This window comes from Eurypyga helias, unplaced genomic scaffold, assembly GCF_000690775.1.
Source record: "Eurypyga helias isolate BGI_N326 unplaced genomic scaffold, ASM69077v1 scaffold45132, whole genome shotgun sequence".
NCBI classification, from domain to species: Eukaryota; Metazoa; Chordata; class Aves; order Eurypygiformes; family Eurypygidae; genus Eurypyga; species Eurypyga helias.
In genome coordinates, this window is record NW_010236240.1 from 19,796 (window position 1) to 38,916 (window position 19,121).

The 19,121-nt window shown below is 39.7% G+C and overlaps 1 protein-coding gene across 1 annotated transcript in view; it reads right to left on the bottom strand.

The window, feature by feature from the left end:
- The window catches only part of LOC104506155 (tubulin-specific chaperone D), a gene marked incomplete at its 5' end in the record, with an annotated part of 83,270 nt that overhangs the window by 16,697 nt on the left and 47,452 nt on the right, over nucleotides 1–19,121 (bottom strand). The window contains 7 exons of the mRNA XM_010147007.1: nucleotides 1,652–1,683; nucleotides 8,548–8,570; nucleotides 10,082–10,142; nucleotides 11,806–11,923; nucleotides 12,707–12,780; nucleotides 13,571–13,651; nucleotides 17,512–17,597. Of these exons, the coding sequence (XP_010145309.1) occupies nucleotides 1,652–1,683; nucleotides 8,548–8,570; nucleotides 10,082–10,142; nucleotides 11,806–11,923; nucleotides 12,707–12,780; nucleotides 13,571–13,651; nucleotides 17,512–17,597 (475 nt within the window). The remainder of the gene's footprint in view (nucleotides 1–1,651; nucleotides 1,684–8,547; nucleotides 8,571–10,081; nucleotides 10,143–11,805; nucleotides 11,924–12,706; nucleotides 12,781–13,570; nucleotides 13,652–17,511; nucleotides 17,598–19,121) is intronic.

Here is a 19,121-nt window from a genome sequence, read left to right on the forward strand (position 1 = left end):
ATCTTACTCCAGGCTCTGTACACAGTTCATCTTCTTCTTCATTTATAATCAACTCACTGGGCTCCAAATCTACTCTTGAATTCAGCCCTCACTATGGTAATGTCACACAGTCAGGCTCCCTGCACTCAAACACCATGCAATATTGTATGTCAGCTTATTTATTCACAGACAAGGTTAAGTACAATGTGACTAAACCCAAGTCTCCTAGGGTTCCTCTTTAGTTCTCTATGCTTCGTTTATGCTCTGTTGTGGTTGAGACCATCATCTTCATTAGACATGCAGGCAATTTGTGGAACATTTTCCATTCTTCTTTTATTCCACCTACACAGTTGTATCATGCCAAAATACTGTCATTTGTACCTCTCCAAAACTACGAAACATTCAGCTGCTTAAACATATTACAAACAACTACCTATTCTTTCAGCTGCACTACCATGTCACAAGACTGTAAACTCACTCAAGACTGCAGATATCCCCTTGCCCCCTTCACCCCTCCTACTTGATCACCCTTCCATCTTGGTACTGAAACTCCTTTACTCCCTAGTGTTTGGTTGGCTTCACATCTCCAAAGCTGGAAGCTGCTATGCAGCACTTCCTTCATTCAACCCATGAGCAGGAAACTCAAGTTGGAATAGTTTCCTTATACACCCAGGCTACCTGGACGGATACTTATTCCTGCAACGCCTTTCTTTTTCACAGTGGTTCTGTATATTGTGACCTTCAAAACCCATGTGAATAAACCATCATTTTTGCTTCGATACCACCCTTTCCACAAACTGTTGTTTATATCGTCTTTATTCTTCATCCTTGCGCACATAGGTATTATAAAATCATCAGTTACATGATGGCAGCTGTCTTATCAGACTGATCATAGAATCATAGAATCAGAGAATGGTTAGGGTTGGAAGGGACCTTAAAGATCATCCAGTTCCACCCCCCCTGCCATGGGCAGGGACCCCTTCCACTAGACCAGGTTGCTCCAAGCCTCATCCAGCCTGGCCTTGGCCCCTTCCAGGGATGGGTCATCCACAGCTTCTCTGGGCAACCTGTCCCAGTGCCTCACCACCCTCTCTGTGAAGAATTTCTTCCTGATATCTAATCTAAACCTCCCTGATTTCAATTTATACCCATTACCCCTTGTCCTATCACTACAAGCTCTTGTAAAAAGTCCTCTCCCAGCACCCTTGTAGGCCCCCTTCAGATACTAGAAAGCTACAATGAGGTCTCCTCGGAGCCTCCTCTTCTCCAGGCTGAACAAGCCCAATTCTTGCAGCCTTTCGTCATAGGAGAGGTGCTCCAGCCCTCTGATCATCTCTCTTCTGGAGAGGAATCCCAGTAAATCAATGAAGGAAGCCAATTCAACCCTAAAGAAATTTCACTGTGTGCAACAACGGAAGGGGACAATGTGTGACATAAACCCAAGAACTATTTCCAACTCTTACACCAACAGGGTTATTCACAATAGCGCTGGCAACCAATGTTCTGGTGTTCCTGTCATCTGTCTGGCTTGCAAACCTTGCGGTTTTTTCACTACTCTTCATGCCTTATTTATGTATTTAACACAATGTATGCAAAACAAACTGGAAAAAAGTAAACAGAAGAATTCATTACTGCGCATTTTCTGCTTTAACACCGCAGCTGTCGTACTTACCGGCTGGCCTCATCAGTTCTCCACCTAAACCCCTGCAAAGCAGAAACAGAGCCTTCAGAAAATAACCTACCACGAGCAATCCGAGTCCACTGCCTAGCAAGAACAAGGGGACTCAAAACCATTTTAGATTGAAAGCAGATCACAAAATACCTGCAGTTTTGTACTTGACCAGCTCTAAAATACTTATTTTTAGATCAACTGTTGCCTTGACTTCATCATGACTTAATCAAAGCCTTCTGGAATATTTAACTCTCTTCTTGCAAAAATGTGGTCCCAATCTTTCTAATTTTTAATGTAATAATACAAGACTGCTTTTTACTTGCTTGAGAAGCATTCCAAACCTGTAGGACTTGCCACAGGACTTCTTAGTCATAGAGCCTCTAGGAGCTTCTGACTTCCACAGCCAAAAAGCAACTACACGCAGTGTTTTAGCAAAATCTTCATATCTGGAACACTACATGGAAATTTCATTTCTGAGTCCCCATTTTCAGAAACGTTAACTGATTTGTTTTCCTGATGAAGTGTCTCACCCTCCTCTCTTCACCCTCTCGCCCTCCCTGCTAAAGCCCCCTGACAGGTAATTTTGCATTCCTCACCACAAGCGACAGGGTAAAACTGCCAAGCCATCAGGAAAGGGAGAGAAACAAATGGTTCAAGATGAAGGAAGTATTACATCAGGATGGTCTCCCCAGCTCAGACCTCAGGCTTATCCAGCCCAGTTATTCTGTGTGAGCATCGGCCCGGCTGCTGGCAGCACCAGGAGGAGAAAGTCCGAACCGGGCAGAAAGCAGGGAGAGGGAGAAGCCTCCTGGAAACGGCAGGGCCTGTTTCCATTCTTCAGCCTCTCATGCCTCTGGGAAGAGACGTCGAGCAATGCCTGCGGGTTCCGTGGGTATCCCCAAGGTGCTGTCAGCACATCTTGGGATGCTCTGCTCAGTGTCACCTTCTGTGGCTTAATTTTAGCATTTTCTGAACCTTTGACCCCTGCCCTTCCTTTAGGTATTTCCTCCCTCGGCTCCTTATTCTTCCCTCCCTTCACTTCTGCTGGAATATTTCCTCCCCGAGGTGTGCCAAACCCTTAATCACCTGTTTGTATGGCCATGCTCTGGCAGAAACTCCCAGCATGGGGTAGGAACAACAAAGGCTTTTTTGTTTATTTGCTTGGGTTTGTTGGGTTTTTTTAAAACCTTTTCTTCCCTCCTCTCCTCCTCCCTCCCCACAATAAAATTAGTAGCTGTGCTCGGAAGGCAAACTTCACAACCCTAACAACTCTGTAAACTTTGTTCTCCAATTTAGGCTTTTATATGAGCTTCAAAAGCCTAAACATTTTAAACAAGTTGTTCCGTTCCATACATGTAGGTGCCTCCTGTAACATGCACCAGGTGTCTGACTGCTCAACGTTTCCATTGGTTGTTCAGGTAACGCAGAGACACCAACTCCACAATATTCTCGTTTGCCATAGATCAGCACTTCCTCTAATTAGGAAACTTTTGCTTTCAACAATCAATATATTAAGCTCCATAGATTAATCCACAGCTCAGTTTATCATCACAGAAGCAGGCACAGATTCCACAGGCACATCCTGATAAGGCCTTTGTATTATCTACCCCACCTTCCTGCCATGTTGTCTGCTCTCCGGTTTCTAAAAAATTTAAATTAGAAAACAAAGAAGTGATGCAAGGAGTCGAGACAGCGGCAAAAACAGAAGAATGATGTGGTAAGGCTTGCTTCCTCTTCAGCATTTCTTTTCCCTTCATTTTGTCCTCGCCCATTCCTTGCCTTTTGTCTGTTGTCTTAGTGCAAATGAGCATAAAATAATGATCCTGTAAATTTGTTTGGTGTGCAACAGAGTCTGCTGATGCAAGGATTCAGATATGGACTGCTGTTCAAGCTACAAAGCAAGAACTGAGTCATAAAGGCTGCTCTTCTCCACTTCTTCACACTGCCAATAAGGAAGTCGGGCCACTTAAAGCTACTCTTATGTTAATAATTTGACAGCTATCCCTTCCTTTGGCACTACATCAACTCAATTTAATTTCAGAGTTTAGAGCTTCACTGAGGATTGCTGTCCCTGTGCAAGAATGAAGAATGGTGACACTAATTTGCGTAGTTAGATTTCCACGTAACGCAGAAACTATAATCCAATCTATCTTTGAGGCACTGCGATACCATGCGTTGTCTGCAAAACCTGCCAAGCTCTATCCTGACATCACAGTGTGTCCATCGATATATCTAAAACTTTTCCCCTTTCTACAGCTCCTACATGTTTCAATTTTAAGAACTGAGAATTCTATCATAATCCTAGATCTTTCCTCAGTCAGTGTTTAGTTTGTCAAACACGATGTGCATCTTTCTATTAAGTTTATCTCACTCCACAGTATTTCACTAAATTAAAAAGATACGGATCTACCTAATTCAGAGATTCTGAATTCTGCTGTACAGTCAGTATTCTCTCTTTTTTTATTCCAAAGACACATCCACAAGTTGCATCACATTATTAGACGGGCCTGTTTCAAGGCCTAATTATTAATTCAATTTGTAAACTGACTGATGCAGTGCCCAGGTTCCACGAGCTCCTAAGCATTCCATGTGCAGTTCCACAGCAAGGCTTCCCTCCTGGAAACATCTTGGGATGAGTCACATTTTATTTGTGGAAAATATAATCAAAATGTATAATCCCTTGTAGAACTGCTGAATTAAGATTACTGACCTAAGAACGTTGGTATCTATTTTAAAATTAGGTAGGCCTGAACCTGAAGCAACGACAGAGCTGTTTTCAGTGCATAGAGAAGTTCAAGGTACTTTTGTAGATTTTTTTTTTTTAAACCTGCTTTTTGTGAGAAGTTCAGAATTCTTCTTCAAGATTATAATAACAGCAGTAAGAGAAGATGCTTAGAATTGAATAGCATCTATGGTTTTTCATAAACATTTGAATCTGAAGTTAAAAGTACTAGAATAGCTGAAGAGATTCAGTTGCAAATACTCAATTTCCAGGAAGCTAACATCACCTGCTCAGTAAGTATTTTCATCTTCTTCTGAACATTAACCATTTATTTTCCTTGGGAACTCTCTGTCCCAAACAGAACCGAGGTATCTTTAAAGGTCCAGGATGTACATTTACTGGGCTTTGGAAGTACAGAATGGATTTATCACAAGGTACACAGAGGAGGACCTTTGAGTATAGGTGAAAAAGCCTGTGTGTTTAATAAAGCTCTTAGGGTCGGCCCTTGAAGATGCAGAGAATAAACTATGGTGACAGACACCTATTCTTAGGTTACTGTAAATTCATACACTGACCACACACATTTTGTATTGTATTCTAATACCAGAAGACTACAGGTGAAATCCTGGCTCTATGGAAGTAAGAGTTTTCCCAGTGACTTCAGTTAGTAGCAAAAGAACTTCACCTTATAACTCTTCAGAACACAGCACGATCTCCTAGAACCATCACGCTACTGGATGCAGAATATAGTTTAAACTTGGGAAGAATTGTTAAGATGAGCTTTCTTGCAAGGCTGGAATTATTTGCCGATTAATTTAATATGCCTAAAAAACGCTTTTACGTTAGATGACTGCCAAGAAACATATTTGCCCTGAAACCACCAAGATTAGTTACAACCTTAAAGGTCTTTGAAACGAGACGAGCTTCTCTCTTGCCGAGCACAACAGCTTGGGGCTACCTTCCTCTTTTGGAAAAGCTGAAACTCTGAAGATGACAGTCCAACTTACACTGGCTACTCTTCTAAAAACCTAAAATTGCTCGTCTGACACAGCTGACAACATAATACATGCAGCCAGTCTCCGCATATCCTACTCTAATGAGGTCAGTGCAACACGCGGCATGCAGTGCGTTGCACCAAGTGAATCACACAGTGCGGGAGCTGCGAGCAAACACGGTGCGTCCTGTCGTACCCCGCTCCGATGGGAACCCTGCAGGGCCAATAAATAGAACATTTGCTGAAGTACGTAAGTGCAGTGCAGCTACCTGGAAAACGCCCAGCATATCTAGCTGCAGCACTTCCATATCCCAACCTAAATTATCTTGTTACCCAGCTCTGTTGACGAGACCGACGTTATCAGACTCAGAACTGGCTACGAGAAAGGATAATAAAAGGAAATTAATTCTGAACATCTATTCAGCTGAATATTCAGTCAAGAAACTTATATCAGATCATGCATTTTTGAAGAATTTTCACAGAACTGCTATTAAAAATATTTTTTTTCTGGAGGACTTTCATACTGAGAACTAGTACAAGGTCTTAGATGCACTACAGAAATACATCTGCTACAAAACCCGAAGACACTAACCATGGTGGTGCAGTGGACACATAAAGTAAATCAGGCTGACCATTAACACTGTTTAACCTGACAGACTGACTTCCTAGCCCAAGGCAGCTTAAGGCAACAGATGCCACACATTTTTGTCTTAAGTTTTATATATGAAAGTAATGTTTAAAGTAAATAAAATATAGCTCTATTTTTCTAAGTCTATGATATAAACTGTACAGCACAAAGCAGGTAGAGCGGACAAATCCTCCGTTTCAGCAGTGTAGTTTGCATATGACTTGCTCTAACTAGTGCCCATTTAATACAGAAAATCAGGCTCACTGCGCAATGTTCGGCTGGAAGTGCACATGCAAATCCTGAAACCAACCAGCTCCGCCAGACAAACCAGTGCATCAAATGTGTCAGAAACTGGACTAATGGAAGGAAGTACATACTGGATGTGCCTGGACTTGCATTCTCCTTTTTCAGCATACTACAGTAAACCCAGAAAAGAACTTATCCAGGAAGACAGAACGATACTCACATTTTTCAAAAAAAGTTAATACAGTAGAAGATAGGATTTTCTACAATTAGCTTAAACAAATTGGATTGCTTCAAGTATACTCAAAATTGAGAGACTGTGCAGTGTAACTCAAAACTTGGACTGTGTCCTGACTGAAGGATAATTCGTGGCCATCATTCAAAATCAGGTTAGAGACACCGCAAGAGCTGCCATACAAAGCAAGATGGTTAGTTAAATGACGGTCTCCATTACAGCACTTCAGCTTTATGGTTTTTGACTTGAGGTACTTATGGATTCAAGGGACTCCTAAGCTTGAGACAATCATGAAACTCACGAACCATTTTCCAGCTTAAAATTTGTAAATTAAAACAAAAAAAAAACACACATAGGATTTTTACACTTGTTTTTCCCTTTCTCACAAGCCAATGCAATTTCTGAAAACAGCTGTTATCAACACACTAAAATCCATTCAGTTCCCTAAAAGACAACTATTTTGTTGCCAGCAGGGAAAGCACAATACCTAATAAACAGTTGAGACGTGTGGCATGATGGCGTTTTGTTGCAATACTTTAAAAACCAGAAATAAAAATAAAATGCACAGCTTTTCAACATTCCTACAAGACATTGTTATACCAAAAATTCCCAGTAGCAATTTCTCAAATGGAAATCTTTGGAATATTATGTGCAATAATTACTTGTCACGAAACAAGTTTGGCTTGTTTCACTAAATGCTTGCCCAGCAATACTCAAATTGCTGGTTTGTTTTTATAACCTAGTTTATTTTTCTTGTCCTATTTTAAAATATTTTATGCATACCAATATTTTAAACTATGGATTACAGCAGACATCTCTGTCTCAGCCTGAGTAATAGAGTAAACAGCAGTGAATCAATTTTGCTTGGAGTTGAATTAGAAGTCTTATCTAGAATGAAAACATTTCTGCAGGCATCTTATAAATACCATTAAGTGCAAGAAGTGCACATTATGACAAAAACAAATTACACCCAAGCTCCACCCTGACATTAAAAGAATTTATGGGAGCCAAGACAGCCACCCACAAAGACGCCAATATACACGATCAGCATTAAAACCATCCACCAGAACAAGCTAACTTTGGAGAGGAAGTTTCACATCAGTATGTATGGCCCTCAAGAAGTGAATTTTAACAGCTTTTTGGAAAGTTTCAAGGTATGAAAACTTACATAAAAATTCTTTAACTTATAATTAATAATTACACAAAAAACCTACTTCCAATTTACTGTTTTCAGATATATCACGTGCAAAGAAGTGAACTAAACTACCCAAAATTTCAAGGAATTTGTCAGCTGAAGCAGAAAAAACCCTGATTATCACGTACAACTGCTAGGGAATACAAGTCATTAATTTTGCTTTGATCTCCTTACATTTAGGGAGAAACCCTGAAGTCACAGACCAGTTTTAATTCACATTTACTTAACAGTTACTTAGGGAAACCCCTTTTTATTTCCTGGAAGCTTCAATAAGTAACGAAAAACAACTCCGTGAAATCTCATTGACATTTTCTTAGGTGCAAGAACTGAAAAATGTTACTGAACTATCTGTAACACTTCTGGCCTAGTCAGTACAGAGGATGAAGAAAGTGATTCTGAAATTGAAATAGAAGCTCCTTTAAAAAAATAAATTAGACTCATTAACTTATTAGTTAAAGGTCATTTCTATAGGTTTATTTGCATCATGCAAGTACTACAGCACAGGTGAATAATGGGACAGAAATCCACTACACACTGCTGAAACCAGGAATTAGTGAGCATATTCTTTCCTTTCCTTAACTGTCTCTGTCACAATACTGACACCAGTACTCACCACTTCCCCAGTCATCTAACCTGCCTGTGAGCGGCACTTGCTAAGCTCCACAACCACTGCAAAACGACATCGGCCTCTGTAACAGGTCAAGGCCCAAAGAGCGCACGTGCTTGCACGCTGATGAACTCGGCGACACCGGCAGTCCACAGTAGGTGTAACTCATGTCTACAAACCCACTCCCCACTCCCCAGGACCCTACTGTTTTCATTACTTCTAATTCATACTTTCCAATATGAAAAATACATTCTCCGTGCCCATTTTCTTACCTGTACAATTGACGACTGCAAAGCTGGGGGGGGAAGCAAAAGGCATTCGTATTAGGAGAGTTTGTCTGATACAAGTGTTACAGTTTCCTCCTCATGTGCAGTATCCGTATGCTGTCAGCTAGGCAACACTAGATTATTTTGCAAATAAAATTCAAAGGAAAAATTGTAGAAAAACCCAACCCTTTCTATATCCATTTGAAATTTACATTCAAAGGAAACCAATTTAACGCGTTCACAAAGCACTCATTTTCTTAATTCCAAATCCCAGCTGCTTCTGCACATACCCTGGAAGCTAGTTCAGCTTTTTAAAAACACACTGACTTTCCACAGTTGGCCCTTTTAATATGACGATACACTGCACTGTCTGAATTTGAAAATAACTTTGTTAGCTACAGGTTAATCAGAAAGAACTTCAGCAGAAGTCCAAATGTGACTGAAAAACATTATCTCGTCGTTGACATTATAGTGTACCATCTCCAAAAATCAGAGGTTACCCAATTTCTCTGTTGTAAAACCAAAATAAAACAGCTTTATAAAACCAGTTTGCACCAACTTTGCAGATTAATTGTAAGAACAGACAACAGCAGAAATGGAAAGTCTCATAACAAATTAGGGTCACTGTAACAGTACAGACTCCGCTGATGAAGCTTTCAGGCATTTCAACATCAGAAAGTTAAACAAGGACAAAGATGCCTTTTCAGCCTGTAGCAGCAGCTTTCACCTGTGCACAGAATTAAGCAAGCACCTGTGTTCTTTAAAGCGTAACGGGTAAATGGTGAAGCCTGACTGCTTTAGCACATCAGAACTGGGAGTAAAGTTACTACAGGTACTGCAGAAGATCAGTAGGAGCCTGAACGCTGAAGTATTGTCTGTTCAACAGGATGAAGGAATGGGAGCCAAAAGAAAAAAACAACATGAGATGACTTAAAGGGACAAGCTAGGTAAAATTATCTCCACAGAAACATCTTAAATTGCTATGAGCAGGACAAGACTTCATTTGTCATAAGCAGAGATAAAGACATTGCATCAGCTGAAATACAGAATATGACTTCCAAGGTGTACAAGGGTGAATTATGCATGCAAGGATTTAGCAATAAAATCAGAATAAAGTTAAAAAAAATAAACAGAAAGGACAGGGAATGGAGTCACTAGGCGATCTCTCTTGAGCATGGTCACGTAAAGGCAACAGCCATACATCTGTCTCCAAGGCCAGGCAGCATGTACGGAAAAGGGAGAAGAGGAAAGAATGAAGCGAAGCACCATGCAGTATCTCAGGGGCGTAAGCGACAGCAGCAGAGAGAGTGACGTGGCGAAGGAGCTGGCGGAACAGAAGGGACCAAACACAGAATTATACTGGAGTAAGGCGCGTGGTCAAGGACATCTGCTATCAGACAGTCGAAATCTGTATCTGGGAGGTTGTTTAATTTTGGCCAGGGGAAGCGGAGGGTGGAGAACTGCTGTCTTAATCGTAAATGTTTGTTCAAAAATAATACAACACACCAGGTTTAAAGATACATTTATACTTGCTACGAACCTCTTGATGGATTTGCTTAAGTCCCTCCAATGATTTTTCACTGAAATAATGTGTTATAGATCTGTAAAGATATACAAAATTCTTAAGGCTGGTTTCCTAATCATGCTATAAATAATGGTTCTTCTATGACTGTATTGTACTTTTAAACAGATAAACAATAATTTGATTTCCAAATTATGCCCAAGATATATGCAATATTTAATTTTACATAATTCAGTCAACATAATAACGTAAGTTCTTTCCTTATCATGTAGCAAACTCATTCTTAAAGGACTATAAAAAATTAGTGTCACTTACTAATAACATCATAGTCCAAGAACCCTTCTCAGCTCAGCTATATTTTTGGACTGCAACACTTCTGTGATTTTTCCATCGATTTCAAGTATTTCCTACCACTGAAAATCCTCTGCATCTTTTCCTCTAACTTTCAACTTACTTGAAAAGGGAACTCAACATAAACAGAAATTCTTTGATAGAAACTGCTGGCAAATACAATTCCTATTTGTCAATAATTAAAGTAATAAAAACCAGTGCACGCTTTTGATATCTGTTATTTGAATTCATCTCAGTATATTTAGCTTGTACAAACAATGACAGCATTAAATTTGTTACATGTCACCACCTTAGATATATTTGCATAACTGCACCAAAATGTTCTCAGAACTAAAACAAAAAAGGCTAATCAGAGAGTAATTATCAAACTTGTAAAATGAAAACTAATCAAAAGTCTGCCTGGGTTTTTTTAAAATATATTTCTACAGTGCACATATATCTATCTATTTTCAGTGAACTTTGCAATCTGGACTCTTCCACTGCCTTGACCATAACGAGCAGCTCATCCCAATTTAAGTCACATTAGTATAAAATTCTACTGCCAAAGTAATTCTGGTTTTCGCAATAAAGATCTTCAACCATTTTTTCCCAACTGATTCTTTCGTCAGTTATTCTGGCTACATCAACTATACGTATTACATGTGTGTGTACACACATACACCCCCTTATACATACACCTGGACCGGCATTCAGGAGCAGCAATGGTATCAGTCCCATTCAACAAGCTACTTGGGGAGCTATTTCTCTAAGACTGAAGACGAAAGACCATCCCCTCACCAGAAAGACAGCATACTTAGGGGAAGGGGGGTGTAATCTATACTTGAGTAACAACGTTGAACTTCCTACAACAACCTGAAAGGAGGTTGCAGAGAGGTGGGGGGTTGGTTTCTTCTCCTAAATGACAAGTGATAGGAGTAGAAGAACTGGCCTCAAGTTGTGCCAGGGCAGGTTTAGGTTAGATACTTGGAAAGATGTCTTCCCAAAAGGGCTGTCAGGTGTTGGAAGGGGCTTCCCAGGGAGGTGGTGGAGTCACCATCCCTTGGGGGGATTTAAGAGAGCTGTGGATGAGGTGCTCAGGGACATGGTGTAGTGGTGGGCTTGGCAGTGCTGGGTTAACGGTTGGACTGGATTATCTTAAAGGTCTTTTCCAACCTAAAAAATTCTGTAAGTACGTCAGCAAATTATCTCACTTTCTTGATGATTAATTTAGACTTAAGTTTATAACATCACTGAATAAACTGTGAAGGCTTGGCATGAATGATCAAAATAAACAAAAATCTAATGGGCAAGAAGTTCAGTAAGATGGAGATTCCCATAATTATACTCAGGAAGCTGTCAATAGACCAGACATAAAAAGACAATTTCTTGTCAAGAAAATCTTGGATTTATACCTATTGTTCTCTTCTGCTAGTTTACACAGTGCATGGGTGATCTCAGCACAGGCAAGAATTGCCCCATGGCGTGTGTGCAGGTCTGTGCCCACTGATAAAGGCAGAAGTCTTGGCAAAACTGAAAGAGATTGAATTATTTTTTAAAAAACAAATCATAGTGACAGGTCACAGTTCTAAACGTAAACGTTTCTGCTTAGAAATGACATGGGAAACACATTTCTGGAAAGCCAGGCCCATATATCCTGGCCATTATGTGAAAACCAAGTTTTAAAATTATAGGTAAATTCTGACAAAGCATACTAAACCACATCAATAAATACTGTAGTCACAGCTAACTCTGTTTGGAGTAAATAAAACCACATACTTGTATTAGGCATTGGGCTAGCTGAGCGGTAAGGGAAATGAGGTTTGCACATCCTCAGAATCTCGAGTGGGCCAAGCAAAGGGTTCTGAATTCATGCTCAGAAACACTTGATTACACACACAACAGTCAGAAGGAATTCTGAAGATGTCAGACTGGACAAGACAAAACAGATCCCCCCACCCTTAACAACGTCAAAGCCATATCAACAAAGCAAAAGCTAGGAATTTGAGGGCTAGCTGTCTGAACTGTTGCAACAGAACCACACCCATTCATTCATCTCGGAACCAGTAGGGTCCAGTGCAGCCAGATAGCTGAAGTCCAGTCTCCAGACTGAAAAAGATCTGGCAGTATTAATAATTTTCACATAAAATGTGAAAACTGGCAAAGCTATTAGTGTCACTATACTGTATGAAGTTGCAGGGGAATTCTTAATGTTCATTAAGTCAGGGTGAATGTTTAAGTCTTCTTAATACATTTTTCCTACCTAAGCTAGAACGCCTGATGTGGCATGCTATGCAGAACTTATTTGTTACCTACCCACATCTGCCATGTACTCAGGAGCCCGTGGAGTAAGGTTATGCAGAGCTTTCGTTGAAAGTTCTCGAATAACACTGAAAATGTACCAAAAAAAAAAAAAAAATTTTTTTATGAGGGGTGGGGTGGGGGGTGGGAGGTGTAACTATTTAGTTTAAGTAATGCATTTTAAAAATAATGTCAGGAAGCGACTCCTGTCCCTGACAAAAATAAAGACCCCAGCAATGTTAAAAATCACAGTATTCTCCATCCATTCTATGCTTCCCCACCTCAAAAGAAGCCAACAAAACAAAAGAGTGGACCAAACAGACAGCCTACAGCTAGCTTTTAGCTATATGACTAGAACTTACTGCTGAAAGAGACAAAGAAAAATGTACGAGTGGATGGCAGATCCTGAGGGCTCATTCTATGCATTGGCAGGACACTACAGTAAACTATTATTATTTCTCATGATGCATACTATTATCAGCACTGATATGATCTCATTTACGTTACATGCACATATTTTAATCTTCATGAACACTGAATATGACTAAGCACCATCTCTATGCATGAAATCTACTTTAGTTATGATAATTGCATGGTGATGGTGTTTACCCCTCACATACACTATATACCCTATAAATGTCTTTTATTAATCTATTAACAGATTGAGGTCATGGCAAAAAGACGAAATTCATAAACGTGTTTTAAGTGACAATATGGTAGGGAGGTATAGATGACATCAGTTACTACTTGTCCAGTTTCCTTCAGTCAAATGCCATTGCAAACTCTAGCATAGGTAAAATTTAGAAAAATAATCTAGGAAAGCATGATGTGCAGAACAGTCAATGCCTGGATGTTAATAATTAGACTTTATGAACTCACCTATCCCAGTGGTTAATCTTCATGTTGACTAGATGATCGATCATTGGCTGCGTATACTCCGGAAAGCCAGCAATATACACACTGAAAAAGAAACGTCCATATAGAGTACAGAATCAACATCTGTGTGCATTTTAACACAAGCTGCTCCCAAGGTTTAAATCCTCTATAGCAACCAAAAAAGATTACTTATACATCACTTCTCCTGAATGAGATGCAGCTGAAGGAAATAATGCAATAGGAAATATTTTACAATTATAGAAAAAAATTTAAATTACTTCTGTAAAACTCGTCAGCTCCTCTATAAAAACTACTATACATACAAATGCTTGACAGCAACAAAATCAAAAATAAACATTCAATGCCCGTTGTTACATTCTAGAAAATGTAGATGTGTATATTAATTTACACAATCATTTCAGATTGGAGAAACATGTTAACATTGAAATCCACAGTACACAGTAACATCGTTACAGAAATGTGCTACATCTTCACAACTATAGTGGTCCAAAATTGAATATGGGTATTCAATTTGTTCTTCCTAAAAATCATTCACAAAAAGCTGACTGTGATAAAAAATGTTAAAGCTGCAAAGTCAAGACCTAAGATGTAAAGGAGCACCAGAATAAATTACCTAGGTAGCCTGCACAATTACCTAACTTTACTGCCACACTTGCTTTCCAACCTTCAGAGGCATCAGCTATTGAAAGCTAAGGTTAACAGGAGTTAAGTGAAATGTTCTTTCAGTACATCTGATGTATGTTAAATAATCTTAGAGAGCTAGACCATCAGTAGAATGTGTTTATGTCAAAACAGTACGCACAGAGGGACAAAATTAAGGGTGCGTGAATTACCTTAATTTCACCTTTTCCTATCTTTTGAGTGATTGCTTGCTACCATAATGGTGTTTCGTTAATATACGTGCATGTAATTAGAAGCAAAACAAAAAGAAAAACTAAATGCTGTTGCATATTACCATAGTGATATCTGTGTAATTCATCAGAAGAGTAGGATTCCTTAAATCCACCGCACAGACCTCAGTCACTTGAGCCAACAGAGGATACACAAGTACTATCTACTACTGCTAGGAGCCCTAGAGGGGGATTAGACAGTTGGTTTAACTAGTTGTTGCTGCCAGCAGAGACATGGTAGAATTCATTAGTCTTTGATTCCTTTCCCCATTCTGGAAGAACATACGGTAATAGACACCCCTCCCCGGCCACTACTGCTACAGTAGGAAAACTACTGGAGTTCTTCTTTTGCGGCTTTTTGGGTCCTATTTTCACAATCAACATTTTTTCCAACTATTTTAATGGTTCCTTGCTCAGCTCATCAAAAGATGATCTCCTGGACCATGTCTGTAGCCCAGTGCCACTTTCAGTTTTAGTTTGTAACTACGTTAAACTACGGTCCTCATCTTTTGTACCTTACTGAGTAGGGTACAACTTGGATTTAAGCAGCCTTGGATACAGGTCTGACCTTCCTGATACTGTTGCCGGTAAGATCTCTGCACTCTGCTTAGATTAAGAAGTTTCTTCCTGTAACTCTGCTTTTACCTAGCCCAGAACTACTGGAATCACATCATCTCTTTAACCCCAGTTCATACAGAATGGATTTTCTCTACCTTCCGTCTTCAGAAAGAGATTATGATATTTGGGCTGAATCCTCCAAAGAACATCAGCAAAGTTTCAAAAGGACACCAAGTGTGCAAAACTTGTATGAAAGTATTTAGACTTGAAAGGATATAAGCAACTATTTATACACACACATATATATCATTAAAAAATCTATATGATACTGCCTGTCTACCAGAACATCTCAAAATTTATTAACCCAAACCAAATTCAGCTGCCGAAGCTGACCCATCTTTTTCCAGTTTTTATTGCTCAAAGCAGTCTAGCAGTACCAACCCGCCCAGCTTCCCATCACACAGCGGCATTATGCCGGCATACAAAATGTCCCACGGCTGCTTTATCTGGGTGGCGAAAGGAAAGCTGAAGATTCGAGATCTGGAATATGAACCTCAAGCAGCTTTTTCCAGCTACATAAACAATTACACCACCTTAAGGCATACCGATCAGAAAGGCCCATTCTTCCTACCCCATCATAATGATACATGTTTTCTGTGCAGCCAAATACATGCTTATGTACTTTTCCTTTGATGTTACTCAGGCAAAATAAGGAAATAATTAAGTATTGACCCAAATAATTAAAACCTGTTTGAAGAGTAAAGTGGTGAAGATATTTAAAAGTAATATATGAACGAGATGACAAATACTTTATAAAGAAGAGTTTGATTAATAACACTGAACATGGTTTCAAGGAACCCTGCTACAAACTGCGTAAGATCATTTATAAAGAATTTACTACAAGTTTATTCTTTCTACTGCACAATTTAAAGAAAACACAGGAGCTGAAAAAAAATCAACAGTAAAATTATTTTCACTTAGACAAGTAACACTCCTACAAAAACCCTGGAAATCACACTGAAAGGAGTAATAAATGAGCATTTGGGAAAAAAATAATAATAAACAATTCGGCTCTCAAAAAAATAAGGAGAACTTAATTAGTCTGCAAGCCAAAATTATAAAAGAGACGAAATGAAACCTGCTTTATCTATTTGGAATATTTTCAACGTTCTACGAGTGCAAAAAGCCAGAGTTTCAGAAATCCCACTGGCGCTGCACGGACGGAGCAGCAGTGAACGCGCAGCCACCGCACTGCCCCACCTCAGCTCAGCAGGCGGGAGCTCTGGGGCACACAGGCTCTGGGGCAGAGCGTAGGAGGAGGGTGTGGACCCCAGAAGGCCCGACAGTAGGTAAAAGGTGAAGAGACTGAAATGATTATGCATGAAAGGGACAATATGGAGGTGGACAGATTAATTAGAAAAATAGTTGAGGAAAAGGATAGAGGATTCCACTGCAAATTATCTTAAAAACCTGTCCATTGGAAGTCAGAAAGCTAGCAACAGAGTGTAAACCATCATATACCTGTTTGCTGCTTCTGTTCCCCAAAAAATATAATGTCTTTGAGCCTTTCTAACCTCTAGGTTTCTAAGCAATGTGCAAATCTATAGGGCAATTTATCTGGCCTATCTTCAGCTGGTCTGAGTCACCTTCTGTAGGTGCCTGTCTCCTCGCACTGGCTGTGGAGAGAGGCTAGACACCCAGGCTAGACTGCCTGTCTGAGACAACTTCAGCTAGCACCCAGCCCTCAGCCTCTTTCACCTCCTCAAGAGGAAGCGCAATCTTATGTTCACTTTCATCATATTGTGCACCCAGCTTGCCACTGAATTCCCCTGACTGCAGCTCTACCGTATGTGCAGAGAGCTGACCAGAACAGAGCCCAGTGTTCCCAGACAAGCCACCGATTGACAACCACCACCACACCAGTTTCGGTGTTTCCCATGGCATTCCTTGCAGAGTCCATACTGCAGTGATCAGTTTGGTTTTTCCAAATACTACTGCATACTGTGGTTAGATTTCCACTGAGCTACCTATGAAAAACATACGCACTCAAAGGTCCATGCACGGACCACAAATTCAACAACTTGAGCGCAGTATTTTTTTAAATGGGTATTAGTTTATTTTTTTACCCACATCAGAGTCTATCTGCCATCGTAACAGCCACTCTTTGTACTACAACTCTTGAAAATCCCCTCGTCTTCTCTAATCTTGATCAGCTTAGACAGGTTTGTGACACCTGCAAATATTGCCTCTTGGCTGCTTCTTCAGCGCAGACAAGGAAACGACGGTCACATTTTCACCGTGTCTTACACACAAGTCTCCAGCAGTTTGATGGAGAAATAAGAAAAATGAAGTTTTAATTTATTCAAAAATAAAAGTAATAAACATAATGTTCAGTAAGGTGAATCAATCAGACAAATATTTCATTATGTAAAACAAGTCCCTCATGTTTAGGAAAATTAATGCTCAGAAACTTACCTTATAGTCAGATAACAGTTAACTCTGTTACCAACAGCAAAATAATCGGCTGCAGTTAGAATGTCTATGCCATGTGGAAAAGTGCCCTACAAGTGTCACAGGGAAGAAGGGGGAAAAAAGTAAGAAAATATTATTTAAAGATGTGAAACACTTTCCAAATAGCCAACATTATTGCAAACACGTCTCCTACTACTGTCCAAGCACTGAAAAAATACAATATCTAATTTATAGTAAAATCACTTATACTAAAGATATAAAGGATACTGTAAATATCAACAGCAAAATATTTAGCTGCACTTATGAGTCAATGATACAGAATCACAGTAAATAGCAGCAGGTAATAAACTATGCAGCAGCTATCTTAATACCTCCAAGTCATACCCAAATATGTGTTTTGGTGAATGCATGACTACGTACGTACACAGAAAAATGGTTTATCTAACAGAAGGTTTAGATAAATATAAACTTGCTTTCAGTTTATGTGAAGGAACAAGTAACGGCTGCGAGTTTTATGAAGTAGAAAATTAGAGATTTAGGCACCAAGACATGCATCACATGCAGAATACATGGGAGTTCCATTACTTCCATTTGTTCTATGTAGACATATATGACTTACTTATTAATGAATTAAAAAACTGGGGTTAGTTTGCTTGTTTGTAGAAAGAACACTGGTTCCTAGCAAAGCCTGAAACATTGAATCCTGCAGAAACAGCGTGCTTCTGACATCACTGCTCAAAACATTTTGGGTTTAGAAGATCAGTTATCTTTCTAAATATGCAAGTGCCACCTAAAAATTTGCCTTTTTATATACACAATACAATTCATATATTCAGAATTTTGATTGGCTATGACTGATTTAATACAGTATTATGCAGCCAGGCTGTGTTTTGGAACAGAGGAGGCAGCATAGCCTCCACAAGCCATAATTAAGTACAAATGGAAAATAGCCAACTGAAAGACACTCTGCTCACGTACAAAGGGACAATCATATGATATTTAAGCAATAAGGCTAGGTGGAAGTACAGGTCCTGGATACGATAGAGTTGTGTTTGTTTACAGCTCACTCATCCCTTCCACATTAGGATATAGTCTTGTAAAAATCATAGAAAATATCTCTAGATCTAAGCCTGGATAACTGAACAAGTATATATTGCAAGCAGTGGGAAGTTGTCAGCTACTGTGGAGGAAGCATAATGACAACAGTTCAAAACGAGGCCTGGAATCTGACTGAACCAAGACAGAGTATTTATGGTTTATCAGAGAGACTATCTGCAAGCCTTAATACTGGTGAAATAAATGCACTCTTCAATGCCTAATGAAACACTGATTAGGGAGAAAAACGCACACATGAGAAATCATAGAATGATTCACAGAGTGGGAGGGGTTGGAAGGGACCTCTAGAGATCATCTACTCCAACCCCCCTGCCATGGGCAGGGACACCTTCCACTAGACCAGGTTGCTCCAAGCCTCATCCAGCCTGGCCTTGGACACTTCCAGGGATGGGGCATCCACAGCTTCTCTGGGCAACCTGTCCCAGTGCCTCCCCACCTCTCCGGAAAGAATTTCTTCCTGATATCCAACCTAAACCTCCCCACTTTCAATTTAAATA